General features: G+C 33.7%; 1 protein-coding gene and 1 non-coding gene across 12 annotated transcripts in view; one reads left to right on the top strand and one right to left on the bottom strand.

Annotated features, from left to right (window-relative positions):
- VPS13B (vacuolar protein sorting 13 homolog B) overlaps window positions 1-13,920 on the bottom strand; it is a 794,855-nt gene that overhangs the window by 444,146 nt on the left and 336,789 nt on the right. For 10 of the 11 annotated variants that reach the window (XR_008292721.1, XM_053208414.1, XM_053208412.1 and 7 more), the window contains exon 21: window positions 8,484-8,631. Coding sequence is in view for 10 of the 11 variants with exons in the window: in XM_053208414.1 (XP_053064389.1) it covers window positions 8,484-8,631 (148 nt within the window). In the remaining variant the exon portion in view is untranslated. The remainder of the gene's footprint in view (window positions 1-8,483; window positions 8,632-13,920) is intronic. The other variant, XM_053208413.1, reaches the window with a different exon arrangement.
- Window positions 13,705-13,808, top strand: LOC113600720 (U6 spliceosomal RNA). Its single transcript, XR_003421835.1, has one exon. It is a non-coding gene; the product is annotated as a U6 spliceosomal RNA (small nuclear RNA).

Below are 13,920 nucleotides of genomic sequence, written 5' to 3' on the forward strand. Positions count from 1 at the left end.
ATGGTCTTTTCCCTCTAGGATATAATGTATCTCAGTGAGGTGGCTTTTCAATGATGTCAGCCACTAAAATCAACTATTAAAATAAGCTGAATTAAGAACTAAACCTTAAGTTTTTACAACACAGTATTAAATTTTATTTTAAGAAGTGAAGCACAATATTAGTCTCACTGAAATATTACTGATATATTGATATATTATTGATATATTAAAACTCTATCAGAATAAAAACATTTAAATGTTAATGAAATTATCTTTCGTGTTTTATAGTATACTAGTATAGTGATACACATATTTAATGTATATATCAATAAATGGTACACTCCAGATGCTTGCCCAAAGATTTTTGCCAAATAGGAATGCACTAAGAAAAAAAGGTGAAGGCTAGTAAAGATGAACTATTTGCAACGAGGCTGTGTTCTCTGTACTTGTTTTAATTTAATCACTTACTGTTTAGTAATGCTTTTAACAAAACATGAGCCTGCTTCAGATGTGTTCATGGAAACCAAAAACAGTGCTTTTCTGGGTTTTTTTCTCCTTTGTAGTCTAAATAAAATAATTCCAATAGAATGTAGAAATTAAAAATAATTTCTCAGCATTAAAATACTTTACCTTCTAAAGTCATCTCCATTGAGAAAATTTAGTACAGTTTATATTCTACTTTCAAAGTAAAAAATGAGAGTAAAATTGGACATATTAAAAGAAATCATACCTAAATAAGTCATCTGCTATACAAGACCTAGAGAAATTAAAAATAAGCCAAGAAGGTACAAATATGAATAATAATTACATATACTTTTCAAGAATCAAAGTTCCAAGAGGGAAAGAATTATGTGCATGCTACATAAATTGTAATATAATTTTTTTAAAAAATCAATAAACCTAGTATGCTTAAAAAACTTAACACGTTTTTGGAATTAATGAACAAACACTAACTATAAAACATTCTGCCACACACACCAAGAGACACACTAAAAAAGTATAAATTACATTTTTTTATGAACTGATGATTTACTTGAGGAGTCCTCATATCAAAACTAGCAATGCAAGAAATTCAGGTATGTTGTAGTACCAAGTTGAGTAGTGTAATTACCAGATATGTCTATAAAAGAAGATCATCAAATGATGCATAGATATGTTATGAAACATTAAAAAAACAAAATGTTAAAAATACTCCATAGCTACAACCATCTAGACTATTATGGCTGATATAACATTATAGTATGGCATCTGTTGAAATTCTTTAGGAAGATAAGCTTAGAAATAAACATATAATTCAAATACTCAATTTTATGTCAAGTTCTACAGACCGTTAATGCTTTATCTCATAAATTCTAGATTTAGAAATAAAAAATAATGGTTCTTCAAAATACAAATGGAAAAAGGCAGTTTAGTAAATGTATATTTTCCTTAAGTTCTCTGATTACTTTCTGGATGGTTTTTCCAATTTTGTTTTTTTTGAAGTACTTCATTAGATATACTTCATTTTATTCTAAACCTTATTCTATTCCAAAAGGGGAAAATATACTTTAAACCACATTTTATCCCTGAGACAATAAAATCAATTGTATAATATGCAATGTTTTCCAATGCTTTAATATTTTCCAATGAAATTAAATACCTAATTGATCACAAAGGAATGGAACTTTATGCTAAACTACATGATTAAAGTGAGCAACTTCTAATATACATAAGTCCACAAAAAATTTATTTTGCATACATTAATACTAACCTCACCCTATAACTAGGAACATACCTACTGAACATTCCAGTTTAATCAAATTAAGGATGACTAAAACACTTTTAGATGAATAACTATATTGTATTTATTTACAATGCACAATTCTTAAAATTAGAATCCAAAATACATCAGTGCCTTCAGGAGCAATTCTTACTAGCAAAACTTGGAAATCTCACCACTTAAAGCCATCCTACAAGTTACATTGCCTGTGGACAAAATGATTTAAAAAAAATTTTTTTAACTCTTTTTTTAAAAATTTTTTAAAAAAATTTTATATATTTTTTGAGAGACAGAGAAAGAGTAAGCACAAGCAGGGGAGGGGCAGAGAAAGAGGGGATCAAGGATGCAAAGGTGACTTTGCTGACAGCTGTGAGCTGGATGTGGGGCCCAAACCCACGAACCAGGAGACCACAACCCAAGACATAACAGTGTCTGTATACTCAAATTTCTTGACAGAGTGGGGTACACCGTGGCTGTTTCAAATCCCATCCATTTCCAAATAAGTGAAGCTCCTCAGGCCAAGTAAAATTTTTCTGCCTCTTTGTTCTTAACGAGTCTACTGCGTACCAGGCAGTTGCCCACCCTCATCCTGAAGTGCTGTTCAGTTATGTCATATATATGTCATATGTACACAGGTATACATGCATATGCCTACACCTTTACTGCCTACTTCTCAGAATAATGCTTCTCAATCTCTCTATTGGCTCATTCTCCTTAATCTTTAAAGAAATAGTTGCTCAGAATTTAATTTGGGGCTTTTTTCCTCATTTTTCTGTGTATGCTTTCCCCGGGAGATGATACACTCTGTGGTTTTGATTGTGTATGATCCATATGTCAATGACTCATAAGCCTCTATCACTCACTGTGAAAAATCTAAGCAACATCTCAAACATGACAACACTTTCACTGACACTGTCTTCTGATACTCTCATTTAAAGTAAAATATTTTCTACTTTCTCCCATAGCTCCAGCTTATGGTATTCCATTTTAAGTTCTGTGGCAGAGGCTGCTAAATAACCTGCAGTATCTATTCTCTTTTTTTCTTAGTTAGAGCCCAGTGTTTTGGTCATGCATATGGGCCTTTAAAAATACAGACTACACTCCTCAGACCCTATACAGTTCTAGATATGATCACACGAGTAGTTTCTGGCCAAGAGTATAGTAGCAAAATTGAAGTGTAGAACATCTGTATACTTTTCAAAGAGGTAAGGCAACTTATTGTTTCTCATTTCTGCTCACTAAAATGCAGATACGATACACTGTTGAAGCATCCATTGTGGACAGTTAGTCAAGTCTGGTAACAAAGGCCACCCGTAACGGAATAAAAATGTACCTGACCCTGGAGAGCCTTAACACCTTGCGATGTCTACCATTAAGCTTTCACATGACAGACAAAACTCAATCTTGTTTAAACTACTGTTACCGAGAGTTTTCTGATATTTTCAGCCAAAAGTAACTCAACCTTAATTATTATAACTACATTGTTTAACCCTTGCTTAGTTTAAAAATACTATATTTTCAGGGGCACCTGGGTGGTTCAGTCAGTTAAGCATCCAGCTCTTGGTTTCAGCTCAGGTCATGATCTCATAGTTCGTGGGTTCGAGCCCTGTGTCAGGCTCTGTGCCGACACCGTGGAGCCTGCTTGGGATTCTCTCTCTCTCCCTCTCTCTCTCTCTGCCCCTCCCCTGTTCTCTCTCTCTCAAAATAAATAAATAAACTTAAAAAAGCAATTAAATAAGCATACTGTATTTTGAAATGAGGTCAGAAAAAAAATGTAATTAGGGATATTTTACCTGATAACCTAAGTTCCTTGTCAAACATTCTCAAAAAAATTCTGCAGTTTTTCTCGATTTGTAATATACACAAAGTGTTTTTAAAATTTCACAATTTTCATATTTAATTCTCTTTGAGAACTAAATAAGATTAAATTTCCATATTCCTGACAAAAAATGTAAACATCTGAAACATCATAAATTTTTTATTTTTTGAAACACATCAATGGTTGTGAGATATACTTAAAAATATGTATTAAGAAAGAAAAAATATGTCAGCAGTAGCACTTCACTTCTGAGTGTCATCCAGGAACTTAACACTGAATTAACACCCAATTAAAGAGTGGCAGAATCTTCCATGCTCATCACAGAGGTATAGGTGTTTCCCATCATATCCTTATTGGTAGCTCTGATGTAAAATTCTTCACTATTTTCATCCTATGGGACTGGGCTGAAAATTTAGAGTAATCTCTTGACAAAAAGAATGCCCTGAAGTTAGCCAGTTATATATTGCGTATTAGAGGTAAAAGAGTAGATGACTAAATTTGCACAGACCTGATTTTTAGGGCTTCTTTTGCCTCTAAGAAATGAAAGAAGGCAACTAATATTCACAGAATGACTACGATAATCTGGAAATTTGTGTGTGTGTGTGTGTGAGTGAGTGAGTGAGTGAGAGAGAGAGAGAGAGAGAGAAAGACAGAGAGAGTGTGTGTGAATTTCCTACAGGTTCATTAATACACTGAAAAAATATGCTAGCTACTGAAAGTCACCAGGGTGCTACATACTTTTCAAGTGTTATTTTCCATAATCTGCTAAATAGCTTCATCAAAGCACCTCACACAGCACTGGAAAAAAATTTCCCAACTGGAATGTGAAGCACAGAGTAAAACAGTGATCAAATTTAGAAAGAGTTTTCAAAAAGGATTAAATAGTTGAACCTATTATTCTTCCTTTATAAATCAAGAAGCAATACAAATATTCATATTGAGATTTATTTTCAGTTTTTATTTAAATTCCAGTTAACATAGAGTGTAATATTTGTTTCAGATGATAATATAGTGATTCAGTACTTCCATGAAACACCAGGTGCTTATCACAGCAAGTCCTCTCCTTAATCCCCATCACCTATTCCATCCACTGATGAATAAAGATGAGGTATGTGTATATATGTGTACACACACACACACACACACAGAGAGAGAGAGAGAGAGAGAGAGAGAGAGAGAGAGAGAGAGAGAAATATTACTCAGCCATCAAAAAGAATGAAATCTTGCCATTTGCAGTGACATGGATGGAGGTATAGAGTGTAATGCTAGGCAAAATAAATCAGTCAGAGAAAGACATATACCATATGATTTCATTCATATGTGAAATCTAGAAAACAAAATAAATGAGCAAAAAACCCCCTAAGAAATAGACTCTTAACTATAGAAAACTGACAGTTACCAGAGGAGAGGTGGGGGGGGGGGGGGGGGGGAGGGTGGGAATTAAATACATAATCTGGAAAAAATCTCACTAAACCATTTTTAACCTTGGATAAGTTGCCTGACCTCTTTATTAATCAATCTCCATAATTATAAAGTGAAGGGGTTAGATTGGATAATTTATTCCAAGATACATATACAATCCTGTATGATTTTTTCTAAAGACACATGCATGGCTCCCTCCTTTACCTTTACCTGCTTCAAGTATGTGGTCAAACTTTCAGTGAGACCTACTCTATCCAAATTATCATCCCCCATCAACTAAAGTTCTGAACACTTTTTTTTTCCATTTTATGCTCTTCATTTGGCTTCATTTTGGCAAGTTTCTATTGCTATGTCTTCAAGGTTGATTTCTTTTTCAGTAATGTATACTCTATTGCTAATTCTACCCAGCTTCTCCATTCACATATATTTTTCAACTCTAGAGCTGGGCTTGATTCTTTATTATATCTTCCATTTCCCTACAAAATGTACTCATCTCTCCTTAAATACTTTAACATAGTTACAATACGTGTTTGAATGTACAAGTATTTAATATACCTACTAATTCCATCATCTATGCCATCTCTTTATTTATATTGGCTTCTTTTTCTGGTCAAAGTTTCCTACTTCTTTGCATCTCCTTTGGCTTTTGATTGAATATGTTACACTGTGATTTTAACTTGTTACATGCCTGGATCTTCTTATATTCCTCATAATAGTGTTGGGCTTCATTTTGCCAGCACTTATTCACTGTTTTTGTTGCCTCAGAGCCTTTTTTAAACTGTTTAAAGTGAGTCGAGGGTAGCCTTCATATTTTTGATACTTTAGGTCCACTATGAACACTATGGAGGCATGGCTTTTCTGGAATCCCTATTGAATATCCTGAATAATCAGTGGGATTGCATTTTATGGACAGTAGGACCTGAATGCCTTCTAGCCCTGTGTGAGCTCTGGGAATCATTCAGACCACAGTTCCTTGGTCATCTTTCACCCAACTGTGTAGAGTCTCATCCCATGCATGCATGTTTTACTATTTATTTAGCAAATATTCAATGAGAACACTACTTTCTCTCTCTCTAGAATTGTATTCCATGATTTGCAGTCATCTCCACCTCCTAATGCTTCAGTCACTCTACCTCCCTAAACTTCAATTCAGCAAGACAGCTGAGCTCAGCTTAATATATTGCACCCTGCTCTATGGTCTGGAGCATGCCGTTAGCAAGAAAGCCAGGGCAATTCTAGGGCTTGACTGTTTTGTTTCTCTTTTACGATGAATCACAGTTCTGTACTGCATATTCTCTAATGTGTAGAAACTTTTTTTTTTCTCCCACGTATTTAGAAAAGTTTCTTATTTATAGCAGAAATATAAATCTAGTCCCTGTTATACCATCATGGTCAAAGCTAAAGGTCCATACTTATAAATTGTGGCATGATCTACTAAAATTTACATCATTAATTAACAGATCTCTTAATGTATTATTATCTTGGTGGTATTCAAGAAGTCAAATTAAAAGACCTTCTATTATTTTAACAGTGCACTTATAGTACTTTGAACTGGAGAAGTAATATATAAACATGTAAGATAAAAATAGCTAGTATTTTTTTAAAAGCTATCACTTATGGGGCATCCTGCTTTTTCAATTTTTCGTCTCCCTTACAGACATTGTCATCAACAGTTCCAAATTAATTTTCATAACATTTCCAAAACATAGGATAAACACATGTCATACCTTTTAGGGGGTTCCTAGTTTTCAAAATAGATTCTCTAGAATATTATTTAGATTTTTGTGATAATATATTGTCTTCATGTGAGGCATACTTTTATCCTGGCTTGGCCTGCCCTATGTGCCTATAGCACTGAAATAGTATTGTTCTGCTGTCAATACATTTCCAACCATCAAACATATGTTCTCCCTGTAGCCAACTATTTAATACTGGTTAATTGAGACTGGAGGGGGAAGATGTCTGCTTCCTGTTGAATAATCACAACGTGAAATCAAGCCCAGTGCAGGATCACCAAGCTTTGTTGGCCTTCATGTGCAAAAAATACTACATAAGCGTTGGGAATGAACTTAAGACCAAGACTAACTTAGGCTGAAACTACAAAAATAAAAACTCATTTTAACAAGAATTCAGGCATAATAAGTTAACTCTCACATTTCTCCACTGTAAAATCCAGCTGAAAAATTAAAATGTGCATTTCATAATGGTGTGAATATACTTAACACTAACTGAACTATACAATTTAAAGGTTAAGATAGTAAGAGTAAAAAAATGTGTAAAAGGCTATGAATTCATTTGCCAAATTCATTACAGTTTATGATGCAATAAAAATAATAAGTGAAACAGTGGTAACTTCATTTAGAAGTGGATACAAAGGATCATAGAACTTTTTTCAAGAAAGCACACACACACAAGCGGAGGACGGGCAGAGAGAGAGGGAAAGAAAGAATCCCATAGGCTCCATCCTACCATCAAAGAGCCAAACACAGGGCTCGATCTCACGAATCATGAGATCATGATCTCAGCTGAAATCAAAAATAATCAACCGAGCCACCCAGGGACCCCTCATAAAACATTTTTTAAATTAAAACTCAAACAGGAACAGTGTACTCTAATTAAAAATAGAACAGAAACTTTTGAAACTTAATTCTAAGCAAAGAAAATGGTTACCACACAGCATTCTCAAGACAGCACTATCGCCAAGGTTTCCAGAGAAGTAAAAATGGTGGGCATTCAAGAAGGAAGATACATAAACAATCTATGATCATAGTTCATATATAGTCTGTGCCATGTAATTTAATATAAATTATAAATGCAATGATAAAGTGTTTTGTTACACAAATGGAAATCTACAATTGTCTTATGGAAGAATATTTATGTTCTGTATTTGCATAGATGATCTAGCTGAGAAAATGAAAGAAAGGAGAGGTAGAAAATTGAGATATATTGTGTTTTGCAAGAATTCACTTTAAGAAAGAACATACTATCAGGAGACAATTCTCTATTGGTCTCTAGTGTTTTTGAATGTCTTGAAAGTGGAAACAGTGAGTGCCTTTGTTCCCAAATGTCCTTTCAAGGATATTTGCATAGCATTCAGCCTCAAAAGGCAGAGATACTGTCCTTTTGAGCAAAGGGCAAGTTTGCTTACACCCTTGCAAGATACAAAGAGTGTCTCCCTCTAGAGAAAATGGCAGACATGCTTTCTACCCATTATAAAAGATGCAGGTTCCCTAAATTGAGGGTTCCTCTTCTGTAACATAATCCATTGAATATAGGTATCATCTGAACTTCTTGGTGCCACCCTGTGGTAATTAGACTTAGGACAGTGACACAAGAAAAAGGTAATACTCTAGTTACTGCTAATACTGTAAGATAATAGTCTTTTGTCTCCATTCTAGGAGTCTCATGTCCAGAATTCATGAAACTGTGGCCCAGATAACTTGATACCTTATTAGCTCAGAGATAGGGTAAAATCACAGACCTTTTAGAATTTGTGACACATACCTGTTATTGTTTTCGTTTTTATAGGGCTGCTGGCATATTCAGAGGCCTGATAGGACTGTTGCTTTGCCAGGGGTGCACTTCCAACTGACACCTCATCCTCTTTCCTTCTGCTAATTGGCACAACAAGAGGAACAGCTACCACAGGCTGCTGGAGAGAGGCAAAAAAACACACTGAAATTATTTGCTATTTCTGAAGCAGTGAAGGTTAAACATGGTAACACTGAGGAAAGTCCTTCATAAATGGTGTTGAAGCTTTGCTATTTTAAATCAATCAGTGTGTCCCTCCCTCAGTTCCTCCCTCTCTCTTCATATCTGTCTCTCTTATACACACAAAATCACACAGGGACACTTAACAATTTCAATGTGAAATTACAATTCTATGTGAAAAAAATAAGATAGCTTGGAAATAAACGGAAGCTAAAATAAATTTCAGTAAAAAGCATAAAGATAATATATCAAAGGCAAATCAAAACTATAACTTTGAGAATTACAATTAGTAGGGGAAAAAGGTTACCCTCATCAAATATTTTTAGGATATCTATAAAGTGATTAATTATATGTTACAGTTCAACTTAATAAAGAATTGCTGAAAATTTCTACGTTTTATCTGACAAAGTGATACCCACAGCATATTTAGAAAACACAGAAAAGTATCTGTAGCTAGAGAAAGCTGGAAAACATTATGATCCTATACTGAATGCATGAGTGCTGAATTGGACAATAAAGCAGCTGTTTCATCTTTATTCAGTGAAATAAAGTCTGATGTTACTGCTGATGACGCCCAATACAATCTTGTCAGATTTTTGGCAAAAAAGAAAAAAAAGGTATTTTTTAAGTCTGCTGCAGGATCAAAGATCAATGTTGAACTGGGTGGAAAACAATCATCCAATGTTGGGTTTTAGCCACAAATTGAGAAGGAAATTGCAGCTTGGGAAACAACAGATGATAACTGTAATACAGCTGCATCAGACGGTAAATCTGGAGGGGCTGGTCAAGCTGCAGTGCAGTCTAGTGTTACTCTCAACAGCACAACAATCATACTTTTAAAAGATCCAACTTTATGTCTCACCCAACCTATATTACTTATTTAATATTACTTTGAATGTGAGTAAATATTCCAATCAGAACACAAGTACATTATCTATATATTACAATCAATCAAGTTATGAAATATAGGGAAAAGGCAAATTATTTTAAAAGTTACTACTTAAGCTAAGAAAAAGGACAAGAAAGGTGAAAATGAGAAAATGGAAAGATAAATATATTGTGGGAAACATTACAATGTACAGTAGCTGCTTTCATATTTAGTAAAACTGATAATATTTGTACAAACCTAATTAGGAAATAGTATCTTAAGACCAAGATGAGAAAAGTTCAACATACCCTTAAGTTTTGATGCATTTAAAATTACTCAACTATAAAATATGGGAGTTCCTTTTAGGTGGTAGTATTTACTGATTCCATAATCCCTTGAATATTGGCCATCATTTATAAACCTGGAATATGACTAAGTATTCCAAAACATTACACCCATGTTCAGATTCAAATTAACATATTAGAGAAAAATTATGTTAAGCATAGGGTGATATTTAATTCAAGCTAAAATAGCTGAAAGATGAGATTCATGAAAGCCATAATATTGGTAATATCCAACAACAAACAAAAAAATCATTCTTTTGGGTGACTCAAACTGGGTCATTTTCACATAGGCAAAGAGACATTAAAAGCCCTAAGAAAAACCCTTTCTAACAAGACAGCAAGACTCTGATATGTCCTCTATGCAACTGTATTCCAAATATCTACAATGATATCCAAAAGACCCTCCATAAATATTTCCTGAATGATTGCTAATGTACGCACCATATGTCAGGCAAGAAATATTTTAACATTTCTTTAATATTTTAATATTTCAAAATATCAAAATAAACTATTTTTAGCAAACTCCCATTGTTCTAATATTCTTCTACCTTTTGGTACTGGATATTTCCTCAAATATTAGTTGTATCCCAGCCCCAGATTTATCCTACCCTTGCAGCATCAATATTCCATGATCCGAAAATACCTAAAGTCTTCTGTTGTTGTTCCTGTAAAATTCTCCCTATTAATTTAATAAATGTAAAAAAAAAACCACCCAGGAAATTATAAAGAATAAGATAACACACACATTCCATTATATCCAATAATTACTGTCTGTTAAAATTTTTATATTTCCTTGTTTTTTAGAGACGAGCAAAATATTGCAGGTAAAACTAAAATACCCTCCAATTGTGAACCAACTACCCATTCCTCCCAGAATCAACCACTATTATGATCCTCATATAAACCTTGAAATGTTTTACACCTATCCCTATTCACACCCACTCATATGTATACACCATTTACTTACTTATTTACTTATTTACTTACTTATTTATTTATTTGTTTTGGAGAAATATACATTAATGCTTTCATATTGCATATTTCCTTTGAAATTTGGTTTTTGCATTAAATACAATTTTGAGACATCCATATTAAGACCTATTGTATAATTTCTACTAATAAATTATCATATTGTGTGAATATGTTGTGTTTTATTTATCCACTTCCTTAGAGACGGTCATTCAGGTTGTCTCCAGTCTTGTACTACTGCAATGAATACTGCAAGAACAGGCTTATACACAACTCTTCAGGGTCCTTAGGATCTTTTGTTAAGACCACAGTTTTATCCAAAAGTGCAATTTGGGGGTTACAGGCTATGTTTATTTTCAATTTACTAGATACTGCCAATTCATCAATTTTCACTCATAACATTACTATGTGAGTTTATCCATTTTCTCTATTTTCCTCACTACTAAATATTGGCATTTTTTCACCCAACAGAGTTTTAAAAGTGAAGATGAGTAGCCATGAGTTGGTAATTATTAAACCTAGCTGATAAGGTCATAGGGATCAATTACACTATTCTTTCAATTTCCTATGTTAAAAAAAATGTAAGACTAAAATAGTAGCTAAGAATATGATGAATTGTAGTAAAGTATTAATACTATGAAGTACTAGCGAAAATGTAAACTGTAATTCTGGAAGCTATGTGACAATATAACAAAGGTTTCAAAATATGCTGATATACATGGCTTTAAACACTAATTACTTCCCCAAAATATATTCTAAGTGAATACTTAAAGAAAAACATAATGATTTAGCTCTGAACATATTTATACCAATATTCTTCATAACTCTGAATGAATTGGATTATGGGTATTTATTAGTTTTTCTTTTAAATAAAACTAGTATTTCTGAACTTTCAAAAACATATTTTTAAATATATATTTATATTTTATTTCAAACTGTTATGAAACAGTATAATCAAAATAAAATTATATGAAAATCTTAAGGTGCTTGGTATCTGGAGTGCCTGGGTGGCTCAGTCAGTTTAGCATCCGACTTCAGTTCTGGTAACGATCTCAGAGTTTGTGAGTTGGAGCCCTGCATCAGGCTCTGTGCTGACAGCTCTGGAGCCTAGAGCCTGCTTCATATTCTATGTCTCCATCTAGCTCTGCCCCTTCCCCACTCATGCTCTGTCTCTCTCTCTCTCTCTCTCAAAAATAAACATTAAAAAAAATTAAAAATGAATAAAGGTGCTTGGTATCAATCAAATGAATTTTTAATTTACCTCAGTTGCTAGAACATTATCTGACCTTCAGGTATAGCTCTAGTGAACTGGACCTAATTACCATCACTTATAAAGTAACCAACAAAGAATTTACAATGGGATGTTATTCAGTCATAAAAAAGAAGGACGTCTTGTCATTTGTGACAACACGGATGGACCTAATAAGGCAATTAGGCTAAGTGAAATAATTAAGAGAAAGAAAAATACCATATGATTTCACTTATATTATGTGGTATCTAAAACAAACAAACAAACAAACAACAACAAAAAACTCATGGGGGCAGTGGGGATGAATGAGTGACAGGGATCAAAAGGTACAAACTTCCACTTATGAAAGAAATAGGTCATGAGATGTAATGTACAACAATGTGACTATAGTTAATAGCACCATATTGTGTATTTAAAAGTTGCTAAAAGAGTAATCTTGAAAGTTCTCATAACGAGGAAAAAAATTTGCAACTGTGTGTTGTGATGGATGTTAGCCAAACTTATGGTGATAATTTCACAGTATATACAAATATCAAATCATTACCAGTAACTATCATCAACAATCATCACCTGAAAACTAATATGTCGACTGTATCGCAAAAAGAATTTACAATTAAAATATTTCTCACATTCTCCCTGACATTAGTTTCATTGACTACTGAGGTGAATTTCTATGCAATTGCTGGTTAAAGCAGATACATTAGAGGCTAGCTTAGATAGTTCTATTTTACTTGCCTATTTTCCCTCATAGTGCCTAGATGTTTGTTCTGAGTGTCTAATACTAAGAATTGTGTAGTAATTTTTATTACCTCTGTATTTCTTCTTTAGTTTAATTCAACATTCTGTTAGAGTAAACTTTCTAAAATTCAAAACACTTTTTTTCTAATGTTTCTTTATTTTTCAGAGAGAGAAAGGCAGAGAGAGAATGAGCTGGGGAGGGGCAGAGAGAGGGGGAGAGAGAATCCCAAGCAGGCTCCGTGTTGTCAGCACAGAGCTCGATGTGGAGTTCAATTTCATGAACTGTGATATCATGACCTAAGATGAAATCAAGAGTCAGATGCTTAACTGACTGAGGCACCCAGATGTCTCAAATTTCTTTATATCAGTTTCCTATAGTTTCTCTTTACCCTTCAGGATAAAGTCTCAAACACTTCGCATTACAAAAAAAAAAAATCTTTTATGAACTGGGTGCCAATTCTTAACAGTCTCTTTTACTTGGCTCTATGATAAAACCACTAAAGGTCACTTTTTTATCAAGTTAATCGCCCCCCACCCAACCTCTGGTTACTCTCACAGCTAGTGGGTTTGATCCCCACATCCGGCTCTGTGCTGACAGCACAGACCCTGCTTGGGATTCTCTCTTTTCCCCTCTCTCTCTGCCCCTCTCCTGCACTCTCACTCACTCTCTCTCTCTCTCTCTCTCTCTCTCTCTCTCTCTCAAAAATAAATAAACACTAAAAACAAAAAAGATGCTCCTTGAGCCATGGATTGTACTATTCAGGTAATTTTTTTTTTGTTGTATTGTGTAATTATAAAATTGTGTATTTTTCTATCAACTGGTTTTAAGTTTGAAAAAAAGGGACAGTGCTCACTTTGGCAGCACATATACTAAAACTGGAACAATACAGAGAGTAGAATGGCCCTTGCACAAGGATAACAGGCAAATTCATGAAGTGTTCCATATTTAAAAAAAAAAGATAAAAAGCTATTCCAATTAGAATATTACAAAATTACAATTAAGTCTAATGGGAAAATGCAATATAGCATAAATTTGGCCTGAAAAAATATTTAGTTCTGCCA

Source organism: Acinonyx jubatus, chromosome F2 (genome assembly GCF_027475565.1).
Source record: "Acinonyx jubatus isolate Ajub_Pintada_27869175 chromosome F2, VMU_Ajub_asm_v1.0, whole genome shotgun sequence".
Classification (NCBI taxonomy): Eukaryota; Metazoa; Chordata; class Mammalia; order Carnivora; family Felidae; genus Acinonyx; species Acinonyx jubatus.